Raw genomic sequence first — 20095 nt, 5'->3', positions numbered from 1 at the left:
GGGAAGGCCGAGACGTAGATGGGAGGATAATATTAAAATGGATTTGAGGAGTTGGAATATGATGGTAGAGACTGGCTTAATCTTGATCAGGATAGGGACCAATGGCGGGCTTATGTGAGGGCGGCAATGAACCTGCGGGTTCCTTAAAAGCCAGTAAGTTTTTCTTTATTATTACATATTCATTTTAGTGAATTCCGTATCCTGTTTGTTGTTTTCCTAAAATTAGGGCCCCATTTTTTTTTTCAAAAAGTAATATCGAATTTGAATTGCTGAAGCGATGATTGTTCTATATACAAAAAATGGACATTGTGCATCAATTATAGAAGAAAGTAAATTTTACCTTCCCCTCTGCTTAAGATAATAAGCTAATGAATTCATCTCTCTCTCTTGTATGGAAGAGGGACCTGAAGGTTTACACTGCAGCTTGAGGCTTATTGTTCTTACCATTCCTATTTTGTGAATGATTGGGTAGCGAAATGGCCGTGCTCTTGAACAAGTACAGCATGCCACACTGTGAACCTAACCTGGGCTATGGTAAGTTATGTGAATTAAGATGGCGAAATGAATCCGAGGTCCAACGCCGAAAGTTACCCAGCAATTCTGCTTCGATTCATTGAGGGAAAACCCCAGAAAAACCCAAACCAGGTAACTTGTCCTAACCAGGATTCGAACCTGGGCCCGCTCGTTTCACGGCCATACGCGCTTACCATTACTCCACAATGGTGGACTAATGAATTAATTACATGAAGTAATGTCATTAATGGTCTCAGTTAATTTTATTTTATCACCCTGGTAGCAATTGTTTCTTACCTGTGGGAAAAGTTGTTTGACGTATTCTCGCTTTTGCAGCGAGCTGACAGTGGTGTACACGGTGCAGCCCGTGTGCAGAGCCAGTCTGATGGCCGCCTGCCCCACGGCCCCGCTGCCTGAGTGGACCAGCAACGACTCGCCCTTCTTCATCTTCCCTATCAGCACCAGCGCGTAGTATGCCTGCTCATAACAATACAAACAGTCAGTCATGCGAAACATCAACCTTCAGTTGGCTTCCAGTGTGATCAACAGATTCCTCCACACACAAACAAGCATGTAACACAGTTAGGATATCAGCTGACTGCGAACTACTAAGATGTGGATAAACTTAAAGAACTGTGATAGATTATCTTCAAGTTCGCCTCTCTGATGCCCAGTTTCTGAAAGACAGTTACCTGTACATACAGAGTTATCTATGTTTTAACGTGCTTAAAATGAGTTTCCGAAACAACGGTTATCGTTATCTTTACAGTTATCTGTGCTTCAACTGGTAACTGGGTGAATATTCTGAAATGGGTAAACTGTATGTCCCGGCTGATTTAAGGAGTTTTTTGAAAATGTTAACTGATTACTTTTGCGTTTAATTAACTAACTCTCACATGTTTTAGTTGGAAACAAAGTATAAAAGGATTAATTAAAAAATTTATAATTAAAAAATAACTTCCAAATGTCAAAATGTAACTACGGTCCCTATGTCCCCAACTACATTTTACTCTGTTTTACTAAGTTTTTCTCGGAATGTTTCGATTTGATTTTATTTCCTCGGCCAAGATTATAAAAATAAATAGTTAAAATACTTATGAAAGACAGGAATTGTTGTTTGTTTAATTCTGAAAGGATACAACTTTAACGTAAAGTTTGTCCCCAAAACTTTCGTAACGTCAGTCCCTCGAAATAAAAGAGCTACACAAAAGACAATTTTGTTTCATGTGGTAAATTTTAACGGTTGGTAGTGATGAGAGGTCAACTTGGCGCCAGTTGAAAAACTTTTCGTCCATTATCGTAATTTATTTTATTGGAAAATACAAAAATCATCACTGATGACTGAATGTTATGTTTGTTATTGGTAACACCAGTCCCTGGTGGCATTGAATATAGTTTGTATATACAAAACTTTCGTAGTATGTGCAAAACATTACAATGTTTGTCGACTAAAAAATCTAACCTCCATGACATTTTTAAAGATTTATTTTGTCAGAACTATTGCGATTGCGGAAATTATACTAATTTGTAACACAATGGTCCCTGTAACGTTGGTCCCTTTATTGTGGGATGAGAATTCATTTAACATAAAATTATTAAATACTGGTGTATAAAGTAACTTCGAATATTATTTCATGTGATTGTATATAGGAAAGAAAAAAAGTCTGATGACGAAAGTAGGAAATATGAAAGGGAGAAGATACGTAGGCAGAGGGCAAATATGACTGAAGAGGAGTTGTAGAAAAAAAGGGACTATGGCAAAGAATATAAAAAAAAGAAATAAAATAGCAGATATGACTGATCGTGAAAAAAAGAAATGTTCGAAGACAAGTGAAATCTGAAGTACAGAAGTTTAGAAGATAGCTTAAACAATGGGCTGTAAGGGAAAGATAACAACAATCCCTTGGCTTTTTTTTTAAATTAGAAAATCTCACAAAAAAATTTTTTAAGCTCAACTGATACCAGGATCTTCAATAATAGGAGCAAATGTAACCAATGTGAGAAAAAAGTGCACAATTTAATATAATATATTTTTTACAGTTTTGTTATTCATATTTGCCCATTTCAGAATATTCACCCAACTATGCTTCGGCCTGTAGTTACCTGGCTGTTAGTACTGATTCGAACAAATACTGACATATGATGCTACTGCATTACTGTTTTGTGAACTATAATAACCGATATTAAATAATAATATACATCACAATAAATTGATTTACTATATTATCTGTATAGTTTTAAAAATTTGGCGTTTTATTTACATAACTTATGGTAAATGTTTTACTTTCTATGACATATTAGGATAATAATGTGTGTTTGTAAACACAATTTTGAACATCTCAAGTTTAATTTTCGTCATCAACTAAAGATTCCATGTCGTTAGTGGAGGAATATTTTATTCTTGGGTGTTCTTACCAATGCCAATGGTATTTCAGACTCTGAAAAGTCGATTTGAAGACATGAAAGCATTCACATGGACGAATGTAAAATATTTTGACATGTTTATCAGTATGGCTGCCATAGCTGAATACGGTTGCAGTTATGAAGCAGAAGTTACATCTAGCCCTCTTCACTAGAATTATTTACCTCGATGATCACGTAAAATACCAACAATTATTCCTTTTTAATCATTTACGATTGAGATAGAAGTGTACAAACACACTATTGTTAATCACACGGTTCTATCAAGTCTCACATGTATTGCTTTCTACACAGGGGTGAGCAAAATGCTGATACCTCAGTACTTTAAATACAAATACAAAACTCTTCTAAAAATCACCAAAATACATTTACATTCAAAATACTCGAAATACATTTACGTTTCAAATATCATTGGTCGAATAGGGCCAGTATGAGTCGGTATGGTATACTGGAAGTAAAATAAGATACCAAAAACCATACTGGTAATCAGTGGCGGCTCGTGGGTATTGAATTAAGGGGGGCTGCATACAAAAATAAACCAAGCAACTTACTTTATTTAAAGATTAGTTCCATGCGCCTTATCTTGTAAGTTGTGTTTAAATGAGACAGGCTCATGTTAGTAGATCTACTGGCATTTAAAAGAATCCTGCGGAAAAATTCCGGCACACCGGCGACGCTGATATAACCCTTGCTGTTGCGAGTGTCATTAAATAAACCATAATTTAATTTTTTATATGCAGATTTTAACCTTAGAAATATCTAACTGGCGATGTTGTAGTTGGTTGTATAATATATCTACATGATACATCAATAAATGAAAAAAATAACTGAGCCAGAAATTGAATTCAGGATATTCAAGAGTACGCACCAGGGCGCTTGCCTCATTTATTGTGATGTTGTTAGATGTTTCATATTCCATTATGGTTTGAAAACATTCTAGCAATGGCTCCTTCTTTTCATGAACAACATTTACTGTTCTTATTTTAAATCCACCTTGTTGTCCCAGCTGATGGAATTGTCTTTGAAACACATTAATCTAATACAGATCGAAAGAAGAAAGCAGGGATACTGGATAAAAAAATATGCAAGCCTTTGTATTTTGTTTCGTGGCTCTTTCCATTATGAGATTCAACTGATGGGCACTTAATTTCACATTTCTCCTGAACTGTTAAGGTACTGAACTGAATAGACTGTAAATATTGAACAGAATTAAACATTGTCGCACTTGTTATACTCACAACATTAAAGAAAATGTATTTAAAACTGTGCGCTACTGACAAACTGCTGCAGATTTTGCAGCGCCTGGAAACTCTGGATTCGCGGCGAGGGGCAGCAGGGGGAGGGGTAAAACTAACGCGCAAAGCATCCGAGACGAGACTGGCAGCTCCAGGGGAGGAAGTGGCTTCACCAATCCGTCCTTGTCTCTGGTTTCGCTCTGGCAGCACCAGGGGAGGAAGTGACTTCACTAACGATTGCGTGCATGTCATTGAGAGCGAAATTAAAAAAAAAATCGAGCCGCTAGATAGAGACTGTATAATAAATGTTTTTCACAACATAAAACGAGACAAGAGCCACAAATGTCTGGGGGTGCTGCAGCTCCGCAGCCCCTCTTCGAAAGCCGCCCCTGCTGGTAATATAAATTTAAAACTGACTGTCATTTAGTTTACAATCAATTATGCTAACCAATAGAGTCGTCACACTGTACCTTCTCTTAGACATTCCTGTAGTAGTGTGTCATATCTTATACAGAGTGACCCGTAAGTAATGTCATTAATTACAGGGGGTTATTCTTTGGGATACTTCAAACAAAAAACTTTAATATAATCTATCTTATTTTTGCTTCATTTTCGAGATAAAAATTGTTTTATATGAAACATTTCACAGCGTGTTTTGGAAAGCCGTTCATTTAATTCCCAACATGCTCAGTCAATTTAAGAGAGTAGTGTATTATGATAATAAATGATTGAAAGAATTTTAGTTTTGTCCTTTAAATGTGCAGAAATTTGATCTGAACTAATGAAACTTCTCGTTATGTGTGTAGTTTGTGTATTTGTCGTTTGTTTCCTTTGTATAGTATGAGTATGTCATCTACGTATCTGTGCCAGTATATTATGTTGTCTGCATATTTGTTGTGTTCATTGTTGAGTATGTATGTTTGTTCTATGTTGTGTAAAAATATCGCTGCTAGTATGCTGGATATGGGTAATCCCATTGGCAATCCTTCTGTTTGTGTGTAGTATTTTTTGTTGTGTGTGAAATAGTCTTGCTTTGTTATGATGTCTGTGATTTTGATGATTTCTTCCATGTGTTCTTGTGGTGTGTTGTTGTCTATGAGCATTTGTTTTAGTATCTGTAATGTGTCTTGTATCGGTATATTAGTGTATAAGTTAGTGATATCGAAAGATGCTAGTGTTGCACTGTGTGGAATGTGTTGTTGTTTTGTTCTTTCTTTTTAGATAGACGTAAATATCTAATAATACAGTACCTACATAGAAACTATAATTCACGAAAATATTTATATAACAGAAAATAATGTAATAAATCATTAATAAAATTATATAGTCAACCAAAAACTTCATTACTGTAATTATATAAGCATCTTATTTTATTTTTAACACTGAAAGGAACTCACGGTTGCATATGCCATGGGCACTGTGGCAGCGTCCTCCAGTGTCCAATTGTTGGGCACATTCCAGAGCAGGTCCTTGTGGGCCAGAACCATGGACCCCAGAGCGCAGGACGGCACTATGCCCATCACACGATGACCCCTTGTGTTACGGCCAGAGAACTCCATTCCTTCTACTCCATCCTGTCACAACAGAAGCAATCATTAACTTCAAATATATATGATCTTATTTAGCTTTGTTGCCCATGTCAATACAGCACAAGGACGGGACCCACAAGCACGTAACATCCAAAGCCTTGTACTGAATGTTTTCGGAGGAGCAAGAGTAGAGATACTGTACTGGGAATAATAATTGAGGGGTTTGCCGGAAAAAGGGCGTATATGTCAATATGGCGAATTGAGATACATGCTATCTAAGATTTTAAAACGCACCTGAATAAAATGTTATACACGCACGTAGCCCTGTCCTGTAGGTATGTACAGTACAATCAAAACAAAATTTCGCTACTATAATTATTCATTACATTTTAAACCGTTTTCCCGAAGAAGGGCATGTAGATCTATCCGCCTTTCTTCTGGCAAAGCCCTCAATTATGAAGATAGTTCAACTGAAACAAGTATCTAGACATTTTAATGAAGAAACTAAACTGAAACAACTTCTAGATATTTTAAAAGGTGGATAATGGAGGTGGTGGCCAGAAAAAGGGCAAATAGATTTATGTTCCTGTTTTCTTCCCATCAGCTTACATTATTTTCCATACTTTTCTCTATAACCTCTGCAATTCCTGTTTCAGTCTAACACTTTAAAGGCCAGAGCAGCAGTTTGAATGAATCATTGCACAGCTGATATCTGCTGCAAAACGATGACAGTAGAACTAATTCATGTTTTTATAACTTGTAATATGTGATAAAATCAGTACAGAGAAGATACAAACCCAGGTGCTTCAGAAGAGCAAGAAATGAGTTCCGATATTTAGGATGACACAAAGTTTTATATACTTACTTATGGCTTTTAAGGAACCCGGAGGTTCATTGCCGCCCTCACATAAGCCCGCCATTGGTCCCTATCCTGAGCAAGATTAATCCAGTCTCTATCATCATATCCCACCTCCCTCAAATCCATTTTAATATTATCTTGCCATCTACGTCTCGGCCTCCCCAAAGATCTTTTTCCCTCCGGCCTCCCAACTAACACTCTATATGCATTTCTGCATTCACTCATACGTGCTACATGCCCTGCCCATCTCATACGTCTGGATTTAATGTTCCTAATTATGTCAGGTGAAGAATACAATGCGTGCAGTTCTGCGTTGTGTAACTTTCTGCATTCTCCTGGAACTTCAACCTTCTGCTCTCCAGTACTTTTGAATAAAATTAATGTAATGAGAAAAATTAGAAGTAATTCAGAATGTGAGAATTATAGTGAAGAAACAAATTAACTTTCTCAAATAGAAAGAAAATTTCAAAGCAGTTTATCTCAAAATATGCTTCCCATGTATGTGCCCTTTTTTTCCAGTCATAGCCTCAATTGAATACCTCGGTGCAAAAACTGGTCAAGTCCAATTTTTTTTTCAAAATCGACATTTAGTATGCACTGCATAGACAAATATATGCTGCACACTTTTGTGCTAGAATCCATCAAGTATGACTTTTAGTAACGTCTCTACAGTTGAAAAGGGCTTGACTGTTTTACTGAATTACGTCAGAAACAGATGGATCTTCCTGCTAGATAGAAGGTAGGTCAATATTCTTTCCCTACAGCCCTATATTTCAGTACCAATTTTAACTACAGCTTTGTCCTCCCAAGACCAGATACTAGTAGAGCTTTTGCCTGGTGATCCAGAGTTGCACTCGGGCGTGAGTTCGATTCCCGCTCAGACTGATTATCTGGTTGGGTTTTTCCGAAGTTTCCCCAACTGTAAGGCGAATGTCAGATAATCTGTGGCCAATCCTCGGCCTCATCTCGCTACCGCCAATTTCATTGACGCTAAATAACCCAGTAGTTGATAGAGCGTCATTAAATAACCAAGTTAAAAAACTATTATAAGCTTACCTACTCTCATTGGCTGCACTAAACACTTTAAGCTTTAAAATATATTAACAATAATAATTGTGTGAAAATATACAGTGTGTTTCTAAATTAGACTGACAAACTTTGGGATCAGATAGATAACTTTCTTTCAAACAGTTTTTGTTAAGAAACCCATGGGCTGCTACACTTCCTTTCAGAGCAAGCAGGGCTTATGTCATTACATGGCTAAATCTTACAGGAAGGGATTGAAGTAAATAGTTACGTGAAAAGTGAATAAACAAATCATTGATGTTACAGGCACAATTTACTGATCCGAACAAACAAAAAAAAAAAAAAAAACAAAACAAAACAAACCGTATGAAAAGGAAAAACACTCACTTCAGTGTCTTTTTTTTAGTAAGTTATTTTATGACGCTGTATCAACATCTCAGGTTATCTAGCGTCTGAATGAGATGAAGGTGATAATGCCGGTGAAATGAGTCCGGGGTCCAGCACTGATAGTTACCCAGCATTTGCTCGTATTGGGTTGAGGGAAAACTCTAGAAAAAACTTCAACCAGGTAACTTGTCCCAACCGGGATTCGAACCCAGGCCACCTGGTTTCCCGGCCAGACACACTAACCGCTACTCCACAGGTGTGGACACTTCATTGTTAAATTAGCAGTATGGACCCAATGCTTTATTGTCTCATCACTACAACAAGTGCTGGAACACACGTCCATTGACTTCCAGACAAGCATTGCATCGATGTGCCATACTTTTTTACGATGAAAGAGTAATGGAACGAAGAAAAATTCTCTCCGGCGCCGGGATTTGAACCCGGGTTTTCAGCTCTATGTGCTGACGCTTCATCCACTAAGCCACACCGATTCCATCCCGGCTTCGGAAGAATCGTCTCAGTTTTAAGCTCCAACTCTTGGGTTCCCTCTAGTGGCCGCCCTCTGCACTACGTCATAGATATCTATGAACCTAGGACCGAAGACCACACATGTGCTGAGGTGCACTCGTTATGAGTGACTAGTTGGCCGGGATCCGACGGAATAAGCGCTGTCTTAAATCACAAAGTGATTTACGCATAGCATATATTATTATAATGTACCGAAGTACATATGATATTTCCATGCAGATATTCTGCGTCATCATACGATGAAAGAGTAAATGAAATTAGTGCCATACTTTGTCATACCCTTTCAGAGACGCGAGGCATTTCCCTGATTTCAGCTGCTGTGCAGACAGTGAGTGTTGCAAGGTCTTCTTCAGAGTCAACAGGGGTTTCATAAACCACAGGTAATCAAATTGGTTTAATGCATGATACCGAGCTGAGGGAATAAACAAACCGGGTCAAAGAATGATACTCCACTGATGGAGTAAACAAACTGGGTGGTAGCATTAAACCCCACTTGCACTGAAACGAAGCGTCCTAGCCCATGGGTTCCTTAATGAAAAATGTTTGAAAGAAGGTTATCAATCCAACTGAAAAGTTTGCCAGTCTATTGAAAGAAGGTTATCAATCCAACTGAAAAGTTTGCCAGTCTAATTTAGAAACACCCTGTATAATACAAGTAATATATATTACATACAGGTGAACTGTAAGTACTGTCATTAATTTCAAAGGGTTATTCTATAAGAAATTTCAAACAAAAAGTTTAAAACAATTATTTTGCTCGTTTTTGCCTCCTTTCCGAGACAAAAATTGTTTTATATCAAACATTTAATATCGTGTTTTGGGAAAGCCAATTATTTAATTCCCACACTTGGGAGGAAATTAAACGCAGAATAAATATGGTAAATGCGTGTTATTATTCAGTTGAGAACGAGTCAAATCATCCTTCATGAAAAGAGTACTAGGAGTAGGAAGAACAACTCTCTCGAGACTAACATACGAACTAATGAAGGAACGCTTCTTCATCGAAGATATTAGAACACAACTCTGCATGCTGAAGACCCCAGCATACGAGAAAGCCCTGGAAGTACTCAGAGGAAAGAAGAACGCCATCTGGAGTGAGTTCTACATAACAGACGCCATGACAACCAGAGGCTGGGCAAACACAAACTACGAACTGAGACACACAGTGACCCATTACGCAGTACATGATTTTCACCATAAGATCTGTGCCACCAAGAGATACCACAAACCCAACGACGAATGTGTGTGTGAATTGTGTCAGAAGCCGTGTGGACAATATTACGTTGAAAACTGCCGTGAAAGGAAAACCTCGTTCACAAACTTCTGCAAAGACTAAGCTACAAATCCTATGCACATTGTGCGCATTTCATTTCATTCATTATTCGGTTGAGAAGCTTTTGTCAAAAAATCTGAAAGTTAGAATTTATAAAACAGTTATATTACCGGTTGTTCTTTATGGTTGTAAAACTTGGACTCTCACTTTGAGAGAGGAACAGAGATTAAGGGTGTTTGAGAATAAGGTTGTTACGAAAATATTTGGGGCTAAGAGGGATGAAGTTACAGGAGAATGGAGAAAGTTACACAACGCAGAACTGCACGCATTGTATTCTTCACCTGACATAATTAGGAACATTAAATCCAGACGTTTGAGATGGGCAGGGCATGTAGCACGTATGGGCAAATCCAGAAATGCATATAGAGTGTTAGTTGGGAGGCCGGAGGGAAAAAGACCTTTAAGGAGGCCGAGACGTAGATGGGAAGATAATATTAAAATGGATCTCAGGGAGGTGGGATAATGATGATACAGACTGGATTAATCTTGCTCAGGATAGGGACCGATGGCAGGCTTATGTGAGAGCGGCAATGAACCTCCGGGTTCCTTAAAAGCCAGTAAGTAAATAAGTAAATAATATTTAGTAGAATCCTGTGTGTTACAGAAGTTCAAGGCATTGAATTCAAATCATTCTATGTACTGAACATTGTATCTTAATGTTCTTGTTATGCGTAAACCATATCTCATAGTTTACATTTTCTCTCAATTACAGCATTCTTTCAGAATCACTTGAAAAGTGCAAAATGAGGGGTTCTACTGTATACAAGAACGATTTTTACGAATATTATTTAATTGGAATACTTTTGTAGACAGTTCAATGGGAATATATGTGAAGGTATTGTCCAAGAGTAGAGATTTTAACATGAAAAATTATGAAGATAATTTGACTGGAATAAGTTTATAGAGATTTTAACGCGAATAATTATTAAGTTTGAAGATATTTGAATGGCAACAAGTGTGAAGACATTACAATGAATATAAGTTCGTACTGGTAGGCTACCTATTTTGACGTAATATCTTTATAAATTATTTCAGATCTCGTAAATAAAAATGACACACTTCTGATATAATAGCAGACACGTGACGGACAACTTCATTAAATTTAGTGTGAATTCACCTGAATTAAACAAGAACGAATGAGAACATACTGTCACCTGAAGTGGCTGACCAGTAGCAGTTTCTATGTCAAGTTTTTTTGGTTGCAGTCAGTACATCGCGGAAGTTGAGTCCAGAATTATAGACGTGCACCAGCTCCTCTGCAGGCTTGGCTACAACACTGTAACACAACCATTTCTATCTTAGTACATATCACTTAGTTAAAACAAACAATAATATGACTGCCTGAAGCATTCACAGGCCCACGATATGACAATTATTATGATAACAGATTTTAAGTTGTTTGTATTTCATGATTTTTTGTTTTTTCTAGTTTCCAAAAATTAAATGAAATAAAATATTCATAACCAATTATTATTTCGCATTACGAGGCACATATTTGCATTTTTACATGAAACGTCTATGTTCGAAGTGTGAGAGAGAAAAATCAAGTTTTGATGGAGAAATCGTTGCAATAAGTGGAAGTCTCAGGAATCTTCTACGCCACATCAATCAATTTAAGAATGCAGTTATATTGTCAGACTCCAAAGCAGCTATTCTATCAATAGTCTCTAAACACACACCTTCATCTCAAAGAGCAGAAATAACTAAAATGCTCTCTCAATGATTATCACTCAATAAAAGAATTGTATTCCAATGGATACCATCCCACTGTGGAATCCTGGGAAACGAGAATGCGGATGCTTTAGCAAAGAAGGGCAGCACTGCTACTTACAGACCTGTTACTAAATCTACATATTACTCTGTGAAGAGATTTATTAAATCTACATACTTAGACTTCAACAAACAAAATTTGATAACACAATCCCAAGGGAAAAAATGGAACTCTCTGCATCATAATCCACAGTTAATTCCCGATTTACCACGAAAATCGTCTGTAGCTGCATTTAGATTGGCAACAGGCCATGATTGTTTGGCCAAACACCTGCATAGAATTGGAATATATCAGTCCCCTAACTGCCCATTGTGCAACTCAAACCAAGAAATGGATTCGGAACACCTCAAAATCTGTGCTTCAGTGGCTGGCCATGACAATATCTTTGAAAAATATTGGAGTGCAAGAGGTCAAATGACTTTATTGTCAAACGCCTGGCATTAGAAAACAACAACAACATATACTTATCAGGGGCGTATTTTGCGGACTACCGGGGCTACCGGCAGTAGCCCAAGGAAATTACAAAAGAAAAAGTTTATAATATAACATAATGTCATAATTTTGTATTACCATATTAGTTTTACCACAGTAATTAAAATTAAAGTAATTGTTAGATTTATATGCGCTCTCTGCTCTTGAAAAGAAACAAGTTGTCAAGGCGGCATCGCTGGAGAAACCGCTTGCTACGTGAGGTAGCCTGTGACCGTACCGCACACGCTGTCCTGTCGCACAACTGCCCGTCCCCCCCTCTCCCTTCTGTTTCCATCGTGCAATGTAGGCCGGGCGAGTTCCCACTCTCATGATCGGTTTCTTCGCAGGCGCGAAGCAGCAATAGCTTAGTACGCTAGCTCATGAATGTGATTGTGTTCTTGCAGTGCATTATTTTAAATCTGTGATTTGTTCGAGTGTCTAAGAGTTATATTAATTGTGAATTATTAAGTTTTTAATTTCCCAATTAAGTGATATTGTGAAAAATATGGCAGAACAAGTTTCTGGAGAGGTTTGTGTTGAAAATGACTGTGTAATAGAAGGTTTATTAAAAGTGCCTTTTAACCGTCGTACATAACAATCAACATACGTCCCAATCAAGACGTCTGGAATTCACATAAATATGTAAGGAATTTTATTATAGGGATTTTAAAATATATTTTGTGTAATAATAGGGTCAGTGGTAGCCCAAACCCTTTAACCAGTATACGCCACTGATACTTATGTATGTTTGTATAAAAATTTAACACCAAAGTTTTTGTAGGTGATTTTTAAATATAATTTTGCATTGAATAACAAACGTTAATTCCTGCCAATTTACATTTTCAGCTTCACATAGACTCTTCTAATGCACCCAATACTGAAAATTATTTAAAAAAAAAAAATATTAATATGATTACAACTTAACCATCACTGGTCTTTTGGACCTCACCACGTTATTGGTGTCTCAATTATGGCACCACGTTAGTTAAAGGTTACGCAATATGGGATCTACAATCAACAATAATGCATTGAGGTTAGAAAATGTGACACAAATTTGTTTTTCCTTTCAGCACCTAAGCTAGGTAGAAAAATTAAGTTGGTACATACGCCACTGGATGCAGTCTGCCTTCCACCCACTCCAGGCTGGACAGGTCTCCCCTTGTCCTCACACTCACGTAGGCGTGAGGCACAGGGATGATCGGAGGGCTCGACATTGGCATGTGTCGGTACGATCCCCACTTTCCATTGTTGTACACGTTCATGACCAAGTCCTTGTTCAGTTGTTTTCGATAAAACGGCAAATTAATGTCAAACAGGGGCGCCAGTGTATCCAGAATGAAGAAACACCTGCAACATGAAGAAGTCACAACAATGTTTTTTTAATTGATGAACTAGTGGACTTACTCGTGTTAAATATGTAATATTCGTTCGGCTTACAGCTGTTTCAGTGCATCACGCACCATCATCAGAGCCTACTAGATCTCGGCGTCATCTCGAACTTCTCTGCCTGTTAGGAGGGTGTGTTTTATTGTTGGAATGTGTTGGATTGTGGAGTCGAATAGTGTGTGTGTACTGAAATTGATCTGTGCGTTGAAGATTTGATCAGGGTGTGTTTTAGTGTGTTTGTATATTTCGTATTGTTCTAGTGTGTTGAGTTTTTGGTTCTTGGGTTGTGTGTGTAGGATTTCCATGTCCGTATTTATGTTATTGTATGTATGGTTGGCATTTGTTATGTGATCGGCGTATGTAGATGTGTTGTGTCCTCTGGTTATAGCTTTAATGTGTTCTTTGTAGCGAGTTTGGAATGATCTGCCTGTCTGTCCTATGTAGAACTTGTCGCAACTATTACTATTACATAATTAACAAGAGTAAGATTGCCATTTAATCAATTATTTATATTCAAGTGTTGAAAGTAGTGTACGAAAGATTCAACATGGATTTCTTGTCTATGATTGTCATCAAATCAAAAGCAAGAAATCTCAAATTTGAAAATGATATAACTGTGCCTGTATCAAATACTTAGTCCAGATTTAAGAGGCTGTGTTCTGAAAAACAGGCACATTTACGACATTAATTATTTTTTACTTTATAACTACTGGAAGATTTTTTATTTTTATCTTCAACGTCATGTTTCTAAATGCAAATTAAATGTATGTTAATAAGGCGTTTGGCAGCCAGGTAGCTCAGTTGGTAGAGCAGCTGGCTATGGACTGGAAGGTCCGGGGTTCGATCCCAGGTGGTGACAGGATTTTTTCTCGTTGCAAAACTTCCAGAACGGCCCCAAAGTTCACTCAGCCTCCTATAAAACTGAGTACCGGGTCTTTCCCGGGGGTAAAAGGCGGTCAGAGCGTGGTGCCGACCACACCACCTCATTCTAGTGCCGAGGTCATGGAAAGCCTGGGGCTCTACCTCCATGCCCCCCCCCCCCCCCAAGTGCCTTCATGGCATGTGACGGGGATACCTTTACCTCTAATAAGGCGTTTTGTTTTATTTGTAAATCATTTCGCGATCCCCCTCAGCTCTTTACACGACTCCCACTTTGGGAAGCACCGGTGTAGGGGAAAACCATAGTGCACAGAGTAACACACCTGACAAAGCTGCTCCCGGGCTGTCTGCGGATGTGTTCGACGAGGCCGACAATGCCGCTGAGCGCCTCACGCTGAGCCACCAGCACGATGCGGTGTGGAGTGATGCGGGCCAGCCAGTTGCTGTTCTGTGCCGACACCAAGACCATGTCCACAGCGGGCAGTGCTGGAGCCTGCAGTGAACAGTCATGATGCATTAGGGCAGGGACGAGCAAACTTATTTACACAAGGACCAAATAATAGTAATATACGTTACAAGAGCGGTATGTTGAAGTTTTCATGTTCGAGGAAAAGTTTGAAAAAGCGAAAAGTAGTTGACCTTTTTTAATTTCCGAGAATTGAAAGAAAACATACCGCTCGTGTATCGTATATTATTTTGTGCGAAGATCGTTTATTACATACCTGAAAGACGAATTTCTAATTAGTTGCAATGAAATATCCATCTTGGTTTCTGTTCAATGACGGAAAATTTGCAAAACAAAAATATCTATCTTCAACATTGTTGCTTTAAAATGTTTTCTGTGTTTACTATACTCCAGCAGGCCGTGATATACGTCTGTCTTTTTTTCCCCCAGTCTATGATGAGTCTGGAATATTGTTGATTTTTTCACGGCTTCCTTAATGTAACTTGCATCACGAATGCAGTAACTTAAGTGGAGTTGTAGAGTTTACTTAATTTTTGCAAATATTTAAAAACAATAATTAACAGTGCAATTTAGGTGAAATTGCAGTGGTAAGTTTCCAATTTATAATTATTACTATATTGAACGTCTCTAAAAGTAATATGTTAAAAGCCTAAAGCAGTAAAATCAATATGTCACTTAAGCGGTAAGAAGAGGGAAATTGTTATGTGTGTTAGGTTGGGAATACTGAATGTGGAATTTTAGACTTTCCGTGGATTGGTTTTGTAAGGAAACCAAGCAAATACGTACGATCTCGCACAAAAATAGTTATTTCTGGTACTTGTGAGGTAAGTGCATCTTTATTACGCCAATGGAAAGATTTAAGCATGAGGCGTCAGCCGAGTGCGATAAAGATCACGCTCACAAGTACCATACGCAATTTTATCCATGACCATAACGAAAAATTATGTTTTATAAAAGAAAATATGTTGAAAATAAGTCCTCATATAATCAGATATCATGGCATGGATTTTAGAACCGATATGTGTATTAGCTAGGACATGATGTAAGAGGCCATGATCAGTGAAGAATGGTATCACATACCATGGCATGGATTTTAGAATCGATACGTTACTAGGTAGGTCATGATGTAGGAGGCCATGATTAGTAAAGAGTGGTATCTAAGGCGTTGGATAAATAACAAATTATAATTAATTATATAATTTTAATACATATTTTTTCACTTTAAACGTGTATTTTCGTCTTTTTGAAGTTTCAGGGATTATTTAGAAGTGTTCACGGAACTAATGTGATTAAAATAATTTCACATTTTACTTCTGTAAACTTAAGAGGAATATTAAAACTTAATTAATCATCGTGTCTGTTTAGCTGAGTTGGCTAACGCGTGTTGTTTTAAAATCGTATAAACCCAACTTCGTAGGTTCAAGTCTCCTTGCATCCCAAAAGGTAAATTATTACAAAATTTTAAAAAGATGCATATTAGATATGGATGTAATGTACAAATTACGACATAGCAGATAGAGAAAAGAGAAGGAGATTGAGTGTATGTATATTTAAGAAATGGTAATAAAGAAGTAGAGGTAGTGACATCTAGTAACTAATATATTAACTTCTTGAATGGAAAAGTATATGTGTGTGCCCGGGTACTAGGAAAATACTAATGAACTGTGAGATAAAGTTCAAACTGTGAGGTAAAGTCTTTATCTCACTAGTGGAATAAAGTAATGTTGAATAAAAGCCTACTTTACAAACGCAAAAGTATTTAGTAAAGGCATGTTTTTCGTTGTGGTCAGGGATAAAACAACTTTTTCTCCAGCTGAAGGCTTTTTCAATATTAATTTTTCATAATGTGAAAATGAATGTAATAAATTGTAATGAACTCATGAATAAATTAAAGTTAACACATTTTCTGAATAATGCAAAAGAATCATACATATCTAAAGATTTAGTGAAGATATCTTTCATGCCAGGGACTATAACAGACTGACCAACTCTCCCGTATTTTGTGGAAACTCCGCTGTATTTGAGCTAAATTTTTTGGATCCTCCCGGCTTCCGTATTGATACCCTAACTTAATCCTCTCGTATTTTCCTTTATCAATCATGATCTCTAATTTTTTATGTTTGGTAGTATGTACACTGGGCTGCAAAAGAAATGCCGAATCGAAGTCACTATGGATTTGAAATATTATCGTGTTACAAGGACTTTGCTTAGGAAACAATAGAAATAGAGATATACAGGAGGCTTTGCATATTAAAACTCTGAACTGGCCTGAATTTTCTAAAGAGTTTTTTATTCCATGCAAAGGAAAAATGTATAGTTAAATGTTTCAATTAGATTAAAGTTTCGGTTCTGTATCTCTATTTAAAATAAAATTGATACTTTTTTTTTTGTTAATACAATATGAAACGTAACTGGCCATATATATCGACTGTAACAATGACGACAGCATCCATGGATAATAAGAAAGGCTGTGGAATACCATATAAGCTGCAGTTTCACTATTTTCGTGTAGCATTTTTATTAATGTTGTGAAATAAAAGTATTTATGAAGTATATCCATGCAAATTAGCATATTTAATACATCTGCAGACCGGAGAGAGAGATTTAGAATTTCTATTGTAAAAAATTTTATAAAACCTTAAACCCTTAGCAGGAATACGAAGACTGATATTGCTTATGAATGATTCACAATCAGTATCACCCTTAATGACTTTACAAAAAAATAAATAATCAAGATCTTGACATCTGACAAACTACACCAATTAAAATATTTGCAATTAGTCTCATAGTTATAATCGGAATTTGGTAAAAATCTATAAGAACACAAGGAAATACATTTTCTTTGAATATTCTCCAGTTTAGCCGAGTCAGTGGAAGTAATAGAGTTCCATACTACAGATGCATATTCAACCTTGGATCTGACCAATGTATAGTATAAAATTAATAGACACATAGGAGTAGAAAAAGAATAAGTTATAGATCTAATTAGGCCGAGCATTCTTAATGAATGGGTATAAATATATGAAGGGTAGGCTACATGGAAAAAACGAACAATGTCGCATTTCCATTAAGGGTGAGATAATAATCTATTTCAGTATATTACTGCAACATTTATTGGTGTTTCTACTTGAAATGAAGGAAATGATGAGTTGTACCCGTGGCTTTAATTCTCCTTCACCACTTTTGGTAAAAATAACAGTAAACTTTGTAGTAGTACTATGAATTAGATAACGACATCACCCTTACAGGAATTGTGACATTGTTCATTTTTCCTGTGTACCCTTCATATTGCACATGCTCATGGAAATATAATTTAGAATCAAGTAAGACACCAATCTTTCCTAGTAATTATGACATAATAACAATAATAATAATAATAATAATAATAATAATAATAATAATAATAATAATAATATAACAGTAATAATAATAATAATAATAATAATAATAACAGTAATAATAATAATAATAATAATAATAATAATAATAATAATAATGACAATAATAGTAATAATAATAATAATAATAATAGTAATAATAATAATAATAATAATAATAATAATAATAATAATATAACAGTAATAATAATAATAATGATAGTAATAATAATAATAATAATAATAATAATAATAATAACAGTAATAATAATAATAATAATAATAATAATAATAATAATAATAGTAATTGTAATAATAACAATAATAATAGTAATAACAATAATAATAATAATAATAATAATAATAATAATAATAATAGTAATAATAGTAATAATAGTAATAACAGTAATAATAATAAGTAATAATAATAATAATAAGTAATAATAATAATAATAATAATAATAATAATAATAGTAATAATAATAATAATAGTAATAACAGTAATAATAATAATAAGTAATAATAATAATAATAATAATAAGTAGTAATAATAATAATAATAATAATAATAACAACAAAGTTATTTATCCCATGGGACAGATTGAACACATAAGAGGACCGTATTTGGTCCACGGGCCGTAGTTTGCACAGCCTCTGCATTAGAGTATGGTCCTTCATAGATCATTACCTTTTTGAGCAACACAAGCTTCTCGTGCTCGCAAGTTTTCTCCATCACTACCTCTAACCGTGTGTCATTGAACCCAGGACTCTTGCTGTCTGGCTTCTCCCGTGCCAGGATATAGGCCCCATCTGACAGAACGTCCACAGCTGTTCGCAGCAGATCAGCATGCTGCAGGATGCTAGACGACATGATCAGTGTGCAGTCCTTCTCTGCCGTCAGCTGGTGGTCCTTCACCTTCACTGACGACCCACGGTCTAGCAGGCAGTTCTCAGAACCCAGCAGAGTCAGGTCCACCTGCAACCACATCCAGCTTATCAGCATATTGCCTTGATTGCTACTCTTGTTTCTGAGTAAGCCTTATAATAACACAAACAACTATTTTTGTTCAAATCAAACTTTCAAGTATCACTCCCTGTAAAGTTGATTTGAATAATTTCGAAGGAAAAATTGTTCAGGGGCCGGGTATCGAAGCCGGGACCTTTGGTTAAACGTACCAATGCCCAGCAACTGAGCTACCCGGGAACTCTACCCGACACCGATACCTGGCCCCGGAACAATTTTTCCTTCGAAATTATTAAAATCAACTTTACAGGGAGTTATACTTGAAAGTTTGATTTGCATAATACACGTCACTGTACGTAACAGAAAACCACAATTTAAGTCACACAGAGTTAGTGTGCACTCAATGTTGGTTGCTTGACGGTTGTCAGCCCACTTTGAGGTCTGTAGATATAGAGGGAAAAATTGGATCGGTGTTGGGTAGAGTTCCCGGGTAGCTCAGTTGGTAGAGCGTTGGTACGTTTAACCAAATGTCCCGGGTTCGATACCCGGCCCCGGAACAATTTCTCCTTCGAAATTATTCAACGATTTTTGTTTATTATTATTATTATTATTATTATTATTATTATTATTATTATTGTTATTATTACTATTTGCAGACCCTGCAAAAGAATATGATAATGTCCCTATATCCAAATTATGGACAGCTTTAAGAAACATGTGAATCTAAGAAGTACTCAATCAAGCCATACAAAATTTATGTGATGGATGTAAATAGAAAATAAAAATTGGCAATAAAGAATCTGATGGTTATTTCACAAATAAAATTAACATAAAAATAATTATGTCCATTATAAAAACGTCTATTATTTTTATTTCGACTGTTAACAATTCTGAGATGGTTCCATCAAGAAGTTCCTGGAATTGTGGCGAATTGGCCAGAAATTCATTCA

General features: G+C 36.3%; 1 protein-coding gene across 1 annotated transcript in view; it reads right to left on the bottom strand.

The window, feature by feature from the left end:
- LOC138705729 (fatty acid synthase-like) overlaps positions 1–20095 on the bottom strand; it is a gene marked incomplete at its 3' end in the record, with an annotated part of 84824 nt that overhangs the window by 34295 nt on the left and 30434 nt on the right. Inside the window, exons 11-16 of the mRNA XM_069834297.1 lie at positions 18870–19157; positions 14662–14831; positions 13181–13420; positions 11044–11107; positions 5567–5743; positions 811–990 (exon numbers count right to left, since the gene is read on the bottom strand). Coding sequence (XP_069690398.1) covers positions 811–990; positions 5567–5743; positions 11044–11107; positions 13181–13420; positions 14662–14831; positions 18870–19157 — 1119 coding nt within the window. The remainder of the gene's footprint in view (positions 1–810; positions 991–5566; positions 5744–11043; positions 11108–13180; positions 13421–14661; positions 14832–18869; positions 19158–20095) is intronic.

Source organism: Periplaneta americana, chromosome 9 (genome assembly GCF_040183065.1).
Source record: "Periplaneta americana isolate PAMFEO1 chromosome 9, P.americana_PAMFEO1_priV1, whole genome shotgun sequence".
Classification (NCBI taxonomy): Eukaryota; Metazoa; Arthropoda; class Insecta; order Blattodea; family Blattidae; genus Periplaneta; species Periplaneta americana.
This window is presented reverse-complemented; position numbering and strand designations above follow the sequence as displayed.